Genomic DNA, 15,579 nt, shown 5'->3' on the forward strand with positions numbered 1-15,579 from the left:
TGTTTAAGTGTATATATGGTGTGGTAAGTATGCACTTTCATAGGCTGGCAACATATTTAACGTTCTCTGGTGACATGCATAAGTTCTAAAACAGAACACACTACGGAAACAGCCAGAGAAGCGGTTGTAGACTGGTTATGTCTTCTGGGCTCTGTGTACTATTTACTTGTATTCCTGCTGTGTTACAATAAACCTCTTCTGGTTTACATCGTGAGTGTTGGTGTGAACATCACTTCAAACTACTTATAAAAGTAGGTCTCAGTGTGCATTTTAATGTAGAAGAAAAAAAATCAATTCATTTTTCCTGTTCCTTGAAATTTCAACGTACCACAATAGAGGCGCAATTGCAGTCAAACTTTGGAATGGGGATAGTGGACAACACCACAAACAGTGGGAACCGAGCCATTTTTGCAGCCAGTCAAAATTACTTAACTTGGGCTCCCTCCACTGCCATGTGCAATACATAACATGGAAAGTCAAATGTCTGGACAATGTGCAGCAAAAGTGCATTTTAAAGCACACTGGACCAATAACATTGTTCTCAGCATAATAGGAGTTAATATCACCAGTGGTTTGGGGGTTCCTCCTCAGGGGATTGCAGGACCATGAACGGCACATGTTGTATTTTAATACACATTCAGGCAGTAGCCCAAGTATGGTGTGGAATGGCAGGTTCTAGTTTATGTGACATTCTGTGGTAAATGGCATGTTCTAAACACAGTGCCAGTTGCATCGCCAGGATGTAAAAATAAAAAAGTAAAAAAACTTTAACAAGTTGTTTAATGAAACACTCCCTTCATTACACCTCCAAAAAGGAAGTTTTGGCTTTTTTTTAGCTAATCATGCAGTTTAACCATATTTATTTGGCTACAGCTTAGTTCATACTAAATTTCCCATTTCACAATATTTTATGTAATTTGCAGGACAGGATGTTAGTATAGGAGACAATTGTGGAAGAGGTGTGGCGCAAAGGCCAGGGTGACTGATGTTGGAATCTGGGGTTCACGGTTTGATCCCCGGCATCAGTGGCAGGTCAGCCCAGCACCATGTGACTCTGGGCAATCGCTTGCTTAATCTTCCAGAGGGCGCCCAGCGCCGGGACACCACTTCGGAGGTAGCTGTGCGCTTTACAAATACTGGTATGCCATTTAATTAGCTGTGAGATGGAGGATGCACCTTATCCAACCCTTATAATGCTTAAAATGTTTAACCTGCACTCCGTGCCAGTTCATCATCTAAGTTCCATTTAATAGTCTTGGCTCTGAAATGCTTTGTTAGCCACACAGTCTGAAACACAACCCATGGTTTGAAGGATTTACTGTAACAGTTTGCATTCAATATACTGAGAAAACATGTGATCCTTGGTATCTCCATGGTAACTCCACTTCATACATGAATGTCAATTAGGTATTACTAATGCAGTAGCTGCTGTCTATGACTTACATCTGTTACCCCTGGCACTACTCTTACCAATATTTGCCTCACAGGTATGAAGGCAGATGTAGGATCAGAAAATAAAGATATCTCAAGAATCTCTGGGCCAGACTTACGACCATATTTTGCCGTCACGAACGGGAAATCGGCCTGTTTGCGACCGAAAATTGATCTGCCCCATGTACAAACCCTATTTTGCGAGTTGGTAACCTATTACGGACTCGCAAAATGGGGTTTGGGACTCGCTCTTAGGGAGGGCGTGCCAAGGGCACCCTTCCTAATAGCGGGTCTCACTTAAATGTAAGATTGTTTTGCGACCGCAATTGCAAAACACTCGCAGTTTACCACCTACTTCAAATAGGTGGTAAGCCATTCGCAAATGGGAAGGGGTCCACAGGGGACCCCTTACCCTTTGTGAGTGTGTGCGAAAATTTGTTTTAAGAACAGGCACCGTGGTCCCACGGACCACTACCTACTCTTAAAAAATGAAACAAATGTTTCCTTTTTCTTTTTTAAATGCATCCAATTTTCCTTTGAGGAAGACAGGCACATTTCTTTTTAAACTGCTTTATTTAAAAAGCAGTCAAAGACATGGTGGTTTGCTGATTCCAGCAGGCCACCATCCCTGGAAGTGCTAGCCATTCCTAATGGGGTTGCAAATTGAACTGGCCTCATGAGGCAGGCAATTTGCGACCCCATTAGGAATCACAAACAGTGTCTTAGTGTATATAAATTTGTTTTTGCAAGTCGCTAATTGCCAGTCGCAAAATGACGCAATTTGCGACTCGCAAATTGATATGGTCGTACATCTGGCCCTCTGTTTTTTTCTTTGTTTTATGCAACCTTGCACAGGACCACTTGTGGTGCCAGTGACAGTTAAAAGCATTAGATGTCACTTTGACTTCTAATATTACAGTCGATCACTGCCCTGGGCAGCACATAAAAGGTACCCATGAACACTAGTAGTAGCAGATTATTAAGAAGTGCATGAAGAATAACTTTGCTACTACTAAAACACGTGAAATGTTTTTACAGATAGTATAATGAGTACATTTCTGTGAAATTCATGTGCAAGACAAAAGGAGCATGAATGTTTAGTAGTAGCATGCATAAGACTGAATTTAAACACATCTGACGTGGCCACATCAAACTTGAGCAACTATAGTGTGAAAAAGTATAGGACGCAGACTTACCTGTGTCTACTGTGTTGCAGGAAGCAGAAAATTAGGCAATACACATAAACTATGCAAGCCATGCAAACCTAATACCAACCTCATTTGATTTCCGGAGGTGGAAACTGGTTGCTGTGAACATGGCTCAATTACAGATAGAAAATGCACTTAGTATTATCCGTTTTAGGCATTTCCCTCCTGCTAGCCTAGCCTTCATACGCTTACCCCTAGCAAGCATTGCTAAAGATATTGCAGGTCTAATTTATGAGGTTTTGGTGCAGGGCAATGCCGCAAAGAATCTTGCTGCACTGCCCTGTGTCAAAAGAAAAGGGCAGGCATGTTCCGTTTCTATGAGCTACTGTGCATTCCTGTCCTTTTCCCCAATGCTGCAGCACAATGGCTGGCCATGCACCAACACAGGCACCCTTGTTTCATAGTGCAAGGGTGTCTGTATTGCAGGGATGATAGTTTTTGTGCAGGAAGGGACACCTACCTGCACAAAAACAATCATGAGAGGTGTTTTCCTCTTTTTATGTGTGCTACAGCATGCAGCACACATAGAAAGAGGAAAGAGGAAAAAAGGAGAAATATGGATATTTCTCCTTGTTGCACCTCCCTAATGGGGTGGCGTTAGAAGCTGACGCATTCCGAGGCTTATGATTCCTCTGGGAATGCTTCAAATTCCATAGGAGTTGCCTGGGAACACCCACCCACAGCAACACCCAAGAACGCTCTTTTCACACAGTGTTCTGAGTGAAAGGGGCACATATTTACAAGGCTGTGAAAAGCCACGCAAAGTTGCTTTGCCTGGCCTTATAAATATGCTGCGCCACATTGCCCAACCGGAGGGTCCAAAAAAGTGCTGATGCGAAGAAGCGCAAAGTTCGCAAACTACGCGAGCGTAGTGTAGTGCTTTGCCCAGGCTTATTAATTTCACTACCTCAGTCATGAAAACGTACTGAGGAAAACTCTAAATTTCAAATAGTTCAGAAATCAATGGTATTTTACCATCTGTTTATAGAATGGGTGATTTTCCATTTTAAAAAGAATATATAAGCCACAACTAAAATGATAGACAATATAGACTGAAACTAAATATCAAAATAAAGTATTTGTCATTTTCTTCTAAGAATATCTAATGTTGCTGTTTTGCCAGTACACGCATTATAAGGCCAATACTACATTTACACCAAAGAACACCAACGTATCCTACTTATATCTTCGCCAATGTTTGAGTCTCTATTGGTGCAGATGACAAGGCCTTCTATTGACTACTGAATTATTCGACTGCAATTCTTATTATTGTGACTGGTATTCAATTACAGCAGTAATCTGCTACATCCATCTTCCATTCCTACCTTAGGAGCCACACATTGATTTGGTAAATGGTTGTGTTCTAGTGCTTTTTAGTAACTTATTAAGCCCTTAGAGACTTGAAATATATTTCAATAATGTGTTTGAGTTAAGAACAACAAATGGATACATTTCTAATTTATTTAAAATTTGTGCTTGGACTGATACTTTTCTATATTCCACTTTCTATCACGACGCCTACAGCACTTACCGTTCTTTTATTATTATTTATTATTTATTTAGAAGTTTTCTATAGCGCTAACAAGACCCGAAGGTAGCAGAGCGCTTTACAGTAAGAGGAAAGGCATGGTGAGCAAAAAGATACGTAACACATAAAGGCAGTCCTCAAGACAATGTTGGGGGAGGAGAAGTTCGTAACAGTAGGCCTTTTGGTAGAAGGATACAGAGATAGCACATAGTTCAGAGGGAGATCCTAGTTATCTAGGACCCAGGGAACGGGTGAGGAACAAGGATTTGAGTTGGATCTTGAAGTCCGGATAGGAAGGTAGAGTTCTGATATGAGGGGGGATAGAGTTCCATATTTTGGGGGCATTTCCAGTGAAGGAGCAGTCCGCAGTTTTCTTCTTTCTGGTTTTTGGTGGGATGAGCAACAGGGAGTTGGAGCTTCTCAAATATCTGCTTTGGCCTGCTTTTTTGAGCTTGTTAGCCAAGTATTCTGGTTTACCGGTGTGGAGGGCCTTGTGTGTTAGGCAGGCCGTTCTGAAGGAGCTACGCATTTCCACCGGGAGCCATTCAAGTTCTTTGAGTGCTGGGGAGATGTGGTCAAATTTTTTGCATCCTGTGATCATTCTTGCTGCCGCATGTAGTGTTGTTTTTAATGGAGCCAAGTGTGATTTGGGTATGCCTGTAAGGATTGAGTTCCCATAGTCCAGTCTAGATAGAACTAGAGATTGGGTGGCTAGTTTGAGGTCTTTGTTTGGAATAAAAGGTTTTATTTTATTCAGCAGTCTGAGGTTGAAGAAAGCACTTTTTGCCGAGTTCTTAATGTGGTTTGTCAGGGTTAATTTGGGGTCAAGGGTGAAACCCAGGGATTTGACGGAATCAGTTGGCGTGAGAGAACCTTTAAGAGCATCGATCGACTTCAGCCATTCAGTGATTTGAGGATTTTCTTCTTTGTTTGAGATGAGAAGCGTTTCGGTCTTGTCGGGATTGAGTTTCAGGTGGTTTTTTGTTAGCCAGTCTTGAACATCTTTTAAGACAGCATTTAGTCTGTGGATGTTCTTCAAAGCACAGTTATTTGAAATTAGGAAGGCCATCTTTGGGAAGGGAAATAACAATGTCTGCTATTCTATGCTTTATTGGACACAGTATTTGTGATAAGAAACATTTCAGCTCCCTGGAGATCGACACAGATACTCTGAGAGAGGAACGTTTTGCCCTGACAATGCTGCACACTGTGATAGTGGCTGTACAACCATACAAAAAAAGGAATGGTAATACAGACTGTCCGGAGCAAAGAAGCAAAATACGGACTGGAGAGAGAGAAGGGGAAGCGCCACTCTGACAAATGTAAAGACTCCAATCTCAACTAAGCATTGTATATTAATGGCTGATAAATACCACTGGATGACTCTATCCTCAAATGACAATTCTGAATACACTAGAAGAACCCCAGGTGCCAGTAGTTATTGATGGCTACCTCCTAGTACTATACATACATCAGACTTGCTGTCTCAAAATTAGACAAAAGATGTGTTCAGCAATGTTATCAAATTGATATTTCTAGTCCCACCTTAACATTGAAATTGACGTAGCATGTATGGTGACTAACATATATACATTTAAAAGTGCACCCTCTGTTATACTTAAAACAGTAATAACAATTCTCATTTATCATATTACTTATATTGATCACAATTTAATTGCAACTGTCGGTAGGTTTGGTGTTGGGCTAGAAACATATTTTCTTAGGAAGTACAATGAACAAAACAAAAAAGAATTAAGTATTTTTGATGTGTTCATCCCGTTTTATTAACAAGGATAACCTTCAAGTGAATAAGGCAATAGGGAATACAAATAGAGATACAAACAATACACATATCACATTTGCAGTGTTTCAAAGTTGACAACGTTGTACACTAAAATGCAAAATATTTACAGTAAGAAGTACACAATAAAAAATTTTGATTCACTAACAAAGTTGAAGTGCACGTACAAAGTTCTACGCAGTAAACCATAAATACAGCAGTATAAGAACAACCAATATAAATGATCTGTTTCACAACCTTTACATACTCTCATCACAGCATAGAACACCTTCTTTAAATATATCTGTGGTGCAATCATACATTGTTGCCAATAAATGCCATGTCTGAAAAATTATCAAAAATATAATATTGATGAGTCTAGAACTAATCAAGAAGATCTATATTTACAGTCCTATTGAGTATTTACACTTTTGCTCAACAAAAAGAACCAATTTAGAGAACATTAAAAAATGCAGCTGAAAAAGAAATTCAAAGTCTTCAACAGAAACAGACACATTACGTTCTTGATGACTAAATGCCAATTGGAAACTCTTTATTAAAGACTTCCGGAGGTCTTACAGTCAACATGGCAAGCACCAGAAATACACTGTTTTGAGGGACTGCTTGGCTGAACTGAACTACCTGAAGCATTTGAGCAGGCCCGCCTTTCAGGCCTGGAAGAGTCTCGACCAGTTGATTGATATTCATTTTATGAGCAAGCAGTGCCTAAACTTGTTCTATTTAATACTCAAGCTGATACCTTTTTATTTTCCTTCTACACCGCATTGTTTGCCTTGTCACTTCAAGATGGTATAGTTCACCCAATCTGTTGTTTTATTACGATGATAGGAACTCAAAAACTTTCAAACAACTCAAATTCAGCAAGCAGCAGAAACATTGGTGCTGACAGGGCACGGACGTGTTGTGTGAGACTGCACAACCTGAATATCCAAACGAGTGCTCATCAACAGTTGTGTAAGAGTACAGAATATCAGTAGAGACTATGCTTCTTCATAGGTAAAATGACTACCCATACAGAACAACTGGCTGTTTCAAACCATTTTACATCTTCAACTCCACAGGTATCTTAGCTCTCAGAAAGAAAACAGTGCTGAAAATGTTCGTCTTCACATCTTCATAGCTGGCGAAAAAAATGAGAAATATTTATTTTGCATGTTTTTTTAATGAAACACACCACTGAAATATATATATATATATATATATACACACATCCACACATATTTAAATAGGCTTAGCTTACCTGTCTGTTTCTGTATCTGATATATACTATTTCCTGAAGCTGCTCAATATTAAGTGCTACTATCAATGTTATTTTAATCACTTTATATTTAAAACTGTGCATTTGTAATCATATATTGTAACTTCTATAAAGGACATTCCAATGTTATACCATTATGTAGGTCCCCATAACCAATCATGGGACAATGGAGAGATTACCACCAAGTTATTGGAAAATTGGATAGGCATCAACACCACCTTTGATGGTTCAACTTTACATAAAAACAACCATACAGCACTTCTTTTATCCTATAGTTAATGTAGGTTCAAACAATTTGGTAATTATATGAAAGAAGTGATCTCTGTGCATGGGAGATTCTGAGGTACACAAAACGTTAGAAGAGAAGTTGTAGCTCTCCTCAGCTACTTTTGACATCTGCCAAGAAAGGCTCAACATGTCTATACTGAATATTAATTACCTACATGCACAACTCTTATATATAACAAGTACTGGAAAAGACAATAGACATGCCATTGGCTGATAGTCTTTTGGCTTTGTCAATTCTTGTTTTGTCATGGTTTTTGTAAAAAATCATTGTTGGAGGAACTGTTGTACATGTATCAATATAAAGAACACTGGCTAAAATCATGAATATTTTTGGTTTCCTAAAGCACACATTGCCATGGAAGTCCCAGGCTTTGAAGGGAACTAATTTGTGTGCAGATTTGCTCTTTGTGAAAGAACAGAATGAAGTCACTTACATTGAAATTGGCTAATGCCTAAAGTGGGCGGACCTACTGCCCATGTGGCATACTGTAGTTAGAGGTCGAAAAATTCAAGCAGACCACTGAACGAAAAGAGTTGGCTGAAACTCCTTATAAAGGTATATTATTTTTATGTAATTTTAGAAAAATCTAAAGGTCTTGGCTAATGCCAGACCTAAGAAGCAAATAATACTACATAGTAAGGAAACAATATTCAGCAACAACTTCTTGATATGTCAATTTATCAAAATGAGTTTGTATGTTACACACTTAGACATGGCATTCTTACACATGAATCCAGCTTCACTTGGAAGCTTAGATCTAAACCATGAAGAATTCAGAGGCCTCTTGAAAAGCTGCAAAGGAATATGGCACCTAAGACACAAGGGGATATATTAGCAAGAATCTCGTTAAAATTATCGCAGTTTTAGCAGCAGGAAACTGCCCTAAAACGGCGATAATGGGCTTGCTAATATGCGTTATAGAATTCCAGTAGAAGCCCAGGTTAGATGTGCCGGACATCTAACCTGGTCTTCTATTGGAATTCTGTAACGCATATTAGCAAGCCCATTATCGCCGTTTTAGCGGCAGTTTCCTGCTGGTAAAATGGTGATAATTTTAACGAGGTTCTTGCTAATATGCCCCAAGGTTTCCACAAAATAGTGGCATGGAGGATAGGATATGGAGAGCCACAACTGGAGACCAAGAGGTGGAATAACAACATCTCCCTTGGCATGCAGTGCCTCAATGTAAAAAGCACTGAACAGTTCTAACAAAACAGGTTGACGCAATAAAAGAGATGGCCTGACTATCATTTGATTTCTCTGCAAACTTTGAAAGCCATTCTGATGTTTTAATGGATTGCTGAGAACCAACCCACTAAGTCCTCAACTTGGGCAAACACTCGCGTAGCCAAAGGGTCTTGCTTTTACAAAAGAATAGTGTAAAGGGGAAATATGATTGGGTTAAAATGTCACGTATATTTATTTATTATTTATTTATTTTAATGTTTTATAGAGAGCGAGCTTGACCCGTGAGGGTATCGGAACGCTTTACACGGTACAGTCTCAAGTACAGAAATATATCAAGTTTGGCGCGGGGTATATGCTTTTGCAGAGTATGTAAACGCAACTGACATACTGAATAAAAATTTTAAACTGATGAAAGGGTGGGAATACATGTTGTGAACATACAGTGCAGTGTTATATTCTACAGTAAGGTGCGTGGTATAGTTCAAATATTTTAACGGAATATGATGGTTAATTAGGAATTAAATGCACATGCTTTAGTGCCTGCATTTATTACATCATGCCAGCTGCCTGAGCAAGGACGTGAATGTTAAGCATGATGTTGGGAAGCAAATGACCTCTGCATGGGAAACAGGCATGTACCCCTGCTCTCAGTGACCCGACTACATGCAAAACTTGTATCCTGACTTTTTATTGACCCAGTAGAACTGGGTGATTCTGGGGCTGTATTAAGAGCAAGTTCTAATTTGGTATGCAGATTTGGAATGGATCCGTGCACCTGTTTTGCTCATATTGTGATGTTTGTAGCACATGCTAGAGGACAGAGTAGCAACTGCTCTTCATGTGCCAAAACTCAATGGTCAGCAGCTCCTAGTCAACTCATAGATTTTTGAGTTCATGTATGTGCTGTAAGCAGCACAGTTTCAGCAAAACAGGTGGACCCCTCCTGGGCCTGGAGATGGTTGTTAGAAAATGTTCCTGGTATGGTCCTTGTCCTTTAATATGATGGGATGAGGTTCGTGAATGCATGCTTTATAAACCATTGCAATTTGAAATTAAAAACAAGAAGCAGCATATTTCAGAAATGTAATGATTCTAGAGGCGTCCATATGCTCAGTGACCTTTGTTGCCATCACCCTCATACCTCATCTATTAGAAAGTAAAGCGTTGTCAGTGATGGAGAATGACATCATGCCCTAAACTGAGACCCTGTTCAGAGTTCAGCTGCAAACCCATTGGCCACTACACAGCAATGTGCAGCTTTGCAGTGAACAGTTAGCATGTGAGGTGAGCTGTGCGCCTAAAACAGAGTGGAAGTAGGTTCAGGGAGCTCGAGGTCGTTTCAGGTGGTCAAAAGGACATATTAAGGCCCGAATTTATTATGATTTTGCATCACAGTCACTTTTGAGGTGCAGCCCGACGCAAAATAATTTTGGCATTTCCTAAGTCACTTTGGGTGGGAAAGTAAACTCAAAGTAAAACAAAGCCGGGCATAGGACAGCCTTGTGTTAGTTTGCGTCAGGTAGGCCTTACATTGGTGTTGCATGAGAATTCCAGTGCATCCACTCCGTATTTTAAGCAAACCCAGATTTACAAAGACTTGTAGACCTGGATTTGCGGAAAAATGGTATGACTTCCAAACAGAGGTGTAGCGCGAAAAATATCTTCATTTCTCCTCATTAATTCCTCTTACAATGCAGTACACCTAGACAGAGGAATATTCCTAAAAGGATTACTTTTGTGCTGGAAAGTATTCATTCCTGCACAAAACAATCCGGCCTGTAATGTATGCACCATGGTGCAAAGGTGGCTGCATTGGTGATAAGCAGCATATACAGTGCCAGTGCAGAAATGCTTTATATGTTTGCAAATATGGAACACTTCTGCTCTCTCCCTTACACGAAATGCAGAAAGTTTCCATTCGGTTCTGCTATGCATGAATTAATAGTAAATGTTCCCCTCAAGTGGCTTACTTTGGCTAGCGTTGGTCATAGTGGGAGCAATCATAACAGAAATTTGCTCAAAACTGAACACTCCATTTATACTGCTTTGACACCAGAGTGCATCATAACAGAAAAGGTGCATCAAATCCACAATTTTCCAGTTTCTACTGAAAAGCAAATATTCCCTTTGATGATGCTTTCTTGGCGATAATCGGTTTTAACTGAAAACTGGAAACCATATACCCATTTAAGCATTGGGTGCTTTTTCAGTTTTTGCAGGCTGTGAAGGTGGCAACAGTGGAATCCACGCATAGAGTTTCACTACAGAATTTCACAATATCTCTGAAGCTGAATACTTGTATAAAGTTGCAGGGATGAGAAGCAAATACAGAGCACGGCAAGAAATACATAAAGCAGCATGTGGAATACACAGAAGGGCCATACAAACCACCATTGTACAAAAACCTTTATGTACACAATCATACAATCTGAGCACATCAAAAGTAGCACAATGACAATTTGGTTGATGAATACAGACAACTGTGAACAGCCTTACATAAAACCACAGGGATAAATAAAAAATCCCTTGAGCTTGTGCACACCAAAACCAGCCATGGAACATGCTAGAGATGCATGTTTTTTCACCACTATTGAAGCTGTGGGTGCATTGTCCCAAACTACAGCCCACACACTAATGCAATATTTCCTGTTTCTGCAGCTGCAGCATGATGCTGAGGCAAAAGCATCAGCTACCAACACACAGCACCATAAAATGTATTCAGAGTGCTTCATACCAGACAAAGAACCTACAACCCCTCTGGTAAGTAGAAGTTGAGTGCTTTTTTTGCCCAGTGAGGCATATATATACAACACCATCACAATCCTGCCCGTAATGTAGCCACCCTCGCACCATGGTGCAAAGGGGCCTGAATTGGTGAAAAGCAGCACACAGAGTGCCACTGCACAAATGCGTAATCTGTTTGTAAATATAGAACATTTCTGCTGTCTGTCTTTCACGCAATTCAGCAAGTTCCCTTGCTGTGCTGCTATGAGTGAATTAATAGTAAATGTGACCCCTAGTGGCTTACTTTGGCCATCGTGTGTCATAGCGGGAGCAACCATCACAGAAAACTGCTCAAAGCTAAAGACTCCATTTACCTGCTTTGATACCAGAGTACATCAAAGCAGTAAAAGTGCACCAAACCCAGAATTTTCCAGTTTCTGCTGAAAAGCAAATATTCCCGTTGGTGATATTTTATTGGTTATAATCAGTTATAACTGAAAACTGGAAACCCTATCCCCATTTAAGCATGGGGTGCATTTTCAGTTTTACCAGGCGCTGATGGTTGCAACAGTGGAATAAGACAAAAGAGAGGGGTTTGGGGCGGGAGTGGGGTAGGCACCGCATCAGGACGCTGCATACTTGAATAAAGTTTCAGGTACCCCGAGGCACCACATCAGGACGCTGCATACTTGAATAAAGTTTCAGGTGTGAGTTGCGAATACAGAGCGCAGTAAGAAATACATAAAGCAGCATGTGGAATACACAGAAGGGCCATGCAAACCGCCATTATACAAAATCTTTAATGTACACAATCACACAATCTAAGCACATCAAAAATAGCCCAATGACATTTTTGAATGCTGAATACAGACTATTGTGAACAACCTTTTAAAAAAACACAGGAATAGATAAAAAAAAGCCCTAAAGCTTGTGCACACCAAAAACAGCCATGTAACACGCTAGAGATGCATGTTGTTTCACCACTATTGAAGCTCAGGGTGTATTGTCACAAACTACAGCCGCACACTAATGTAATGTTTCCTCTTCCTGCAGCTGCTGCATGATGCAAAATGTGTTCAGAGTTCATCATACCACGCAAAGAACCTACACCCCCTCTGGTAAGTAGAAGTTGCATGCGTTCTTTGCCCAGGGAGGCATATGCACACAGCACTATCACACACAAAACAACACCAGTTCTAGCAACAATGATGGATACAATTTTCATTTTAAACTGAATATTGTAAGTTTTAACCACATACACAACGATTTCCAGACATTACGTACAAAAATTAGATCTCAAATGGGAGAAGGTTAGCATTATAATGTTTCAACTCAGCTAATTTAGAGCAAACAATCACAATGAGCAGCTAAACTGGTGATTTCTATTGAAAGAAACTTAAAACTAGACACCTAAGTTACAGAAAATGTAGTGGATAATTGTGGGGATTGTAGTGCAGTAGTAGGGACAATATTACGCAAGCAGAGATTCTGCACTGATATCCCAGATGAACAAGGAGAAGTATTTCCTTCATTCTTATCCAGTATTAGTTTCTCACTTATCGCCTCTCATGGTATTCATTCAATTCAGTCTAAAATTTTATCTCTAGAAATGTGACTTGTAACAGCTGGATTCTCAGCGATCTCCTGTGAGTGTTTTTCATAATACATCTGGATTCTCGGCGACCACCTGTGAGTGTTTGTCAATCTTTCTGATTGTATCTGGGCCATGTAAAAGCCAGATCTGCATGAGAAACAACATGCCATCCCATACACATCTTTATGCTTGCCTTTGTAAATATCCACAGTGATGTAGGTCTTGGAAGCTGGGGCTTTAAACTAGCATGGTGCGCAGCCTTCTCTTTTGTAATAATATTGATTAATCATATTTATATTCACATTTCACATGAGGCCACATGATCCTGTGTATTTTACACCTGCTGGTTAAACACATTTCTAAAATGTCTGCATATATCAGAGGGCCATATGTAAAGTTGATATTTGAGGTGGGATCTTTCTTGTTGATAATGCAAAATATATGTTATCGATGTAATTTACTATTAAGGGTAAAAGTATGGGAAATTCAGTATCGTAAATACAAATTAAAAAACAATAGTGTCCGGCTGCAGCTATCTATAGCTGGATGTTGCAAGAAATGGTAGGCCTAAGCTTAGAGTTCAAAAGGTTCCACAGGAAGGATTTGTTCTTTACATAATTAGCATGATATATGCAGCCTGTACTGTAACTCACCAGTACTAAGCACTGACTGACAAACCTTTACAACAATGTCTCATTCCTTCATTTGAGACTAATAAATCAAGTCAACCGAGTCACGCAGTGTTGCCTAGGACCAAGGTCAGCTGGGTCTAAAAGAATATGACAGGGAGAAGATGGAAATTCTGGCTCCTATTTTGAATGCTTTTCTGAACTATTTTAAAAGGAGGTTAGGTCTTCTTTGTAGTGGTAAGAACTATGGACCATACATTAGGAGGCCACACTTATGAGAGAATCCAACTAAACAAATACAAACCCGAAAATACATAGCTTGGAAGAGGAGGGTCTAAAACTCAGCTGTGACCTTCAAACAGGTGGGTGAATGTCACTCTCGCCAGACACACCCAATAAACAGGGCAGGAGTTATATTTTTAAGGACTTCCTTCTTAGACAAATGGTGAGGAATGTATCTGAAGGTCTCTTACAAGTTCTCGATATGTCTGTAAGAGCTGGCAAGGTCTGCATTCGTCAATATAAAGGAGCAGAGGATGGGATAGTGAGGATTGTGATCAAGAGCCAGCATGGTCGAAGTTAGGAATATTAAACAGAATCACATAACAAATAAATGACTGATTGATTGATTGAGTGTACATTCCCTTTTTAGCAAGCAATGAAGAAGTGACTGCCTAGTTCAGGACAGGGCTGAGATCTCTAAGTTTAAATCACTAATAATGATAGGACCCCAGCAGGGAATCCATTACCTGTCACTCACTAGTCATTTGCTCCTAGTCATTAGTTCTCCTGACTGGACATGTAGGAAGTCTATGATCTGTCACACATTTGGATTTGGCTGACATTTTTGACTGGTTAAAAAAAAGATAACACAGATATGGGGTTTGAGAGCTATATTTTCTGAAGAAGGCTGGAGGTCCATGTATTCGGATTGTGAGGGGTATGAAAAAACCTTTGGTGTGTATATTGCAATTAATCCTATATCCAAACTCCTTTCCTCCTGACTCGGGGAAATGTAACAACATACAAATCTGATCTAAGAAAGAAGAGGAATGCACCATATTAAGAACTCTGTTGTCTTTATCAAAATGTGCTTAATCCTCTGGATCTGGATAGCGCTAAACAACCTTTAGGCAAATTTTGAACAACAATATCTGAAAGCTTATCTGCCAAGGTAAAGAATCTTCTGCCAGACAAAATCACACAGGCCTCATACTCACACTGGCCAACTATCTTCCTTATGAGTTGTTTATTGTTGGTTTGTTTAGTTGAAGGTTTCCGCTGACGACCCATCTTACTTTAGTTTGCTCATCTCCTTGTACAACAAGCATAGACAGCATCAATATATTTGGCTTTATATATTGAGAAACATACAGGACCACAAGAGCAACCCTTGAACCTGTGATAAGTTGAAAAGTACGCTTGCACAACACATGTCCCTGTTCCGTGTGTGAAGAAGCATACGGAGTCACCACTTGACCTTTATCTGCTGTTTTTTGTTAAAGAAGGATGCACTGCTGCTTTCAATGCTGTACTCATGTTGTTAGTGAAGCTCAGTGAAGACTGTTAAACTATAATAAAGCAAATATATTTAACACGTTCAGGGCTAGTAGGGGAGTTGATCTAGGAACGACATAAAGGTGATGTAGTAAGGGCTAATTGACCTGGGCCCCACTCTTGGCAAGGCTCTGCACATCAGCTTACAACATGAGATCAATGGCAGGGGCATAGCTTCAGGAGGCTGTTTGGGTTGTAACGCCCCCTAATAAATGTATTATGCAGGAAATAGTTGTGTACAGCTGTTTTAAGTCATGTATGGTGAGGGGTTTGTTGGAATTTTTACATACAAATGCAGACAAAACACAATCTTGTTTCTGTTTTAAAGGTCTTAAAAATGGTTATTTGACAAAATATTGAGTTATAAGCGCC

The 15,579-nt window shown here is 39.8% G+C and overlaps 1 protein-coding gene across 3 annotated transcripts in view; it reads right to left on the reverse strand.

Moving 5' to 3' along the window:
- Nucleotides 1-5,924: 5,924 nt before the first annotated feature.
- CRY1 (cryptochrome circadian regulator 1) overlaps nt 5,925-15,579 on the reverse strand; it is a 121,007-nt gene continuing 111,352 nt past the window's right edge. Inside the window, exon 13 of one of the 3 annotated variants that reach the window (XM_078673940.1) lies at nt 5,925-7,088. Coding sequence is in view for 1 of the 3 variants with exons in the window: in XM_078673941.1 (XP_078530067.1) it covers nt 7,075-7,088 (14 nt within the window). In the remaining 2 variants the exon portion in view is untranslated. The remainder of the gene's footprint in view (nt 7,089-15,579) is intronic. The other 2 variants (XM_078673941.1, XM_078673939.1) reach the window with 2 other exon arrangements.

This window comes from Lissotriton helveticus, chromosome 1_1 (genome assembly GCF_964261635.1).
Source record: "Lissotriton helveticus chromosome 1_1, aLisHel1.1, whole genome shotgun sequence".
Taxonomy (NCBI): Eukaryota; Metazoa; Chordata; class Amphibia; order Caudata; family Salamandridae; genus Lissotriton; species Lissotriton helveticus.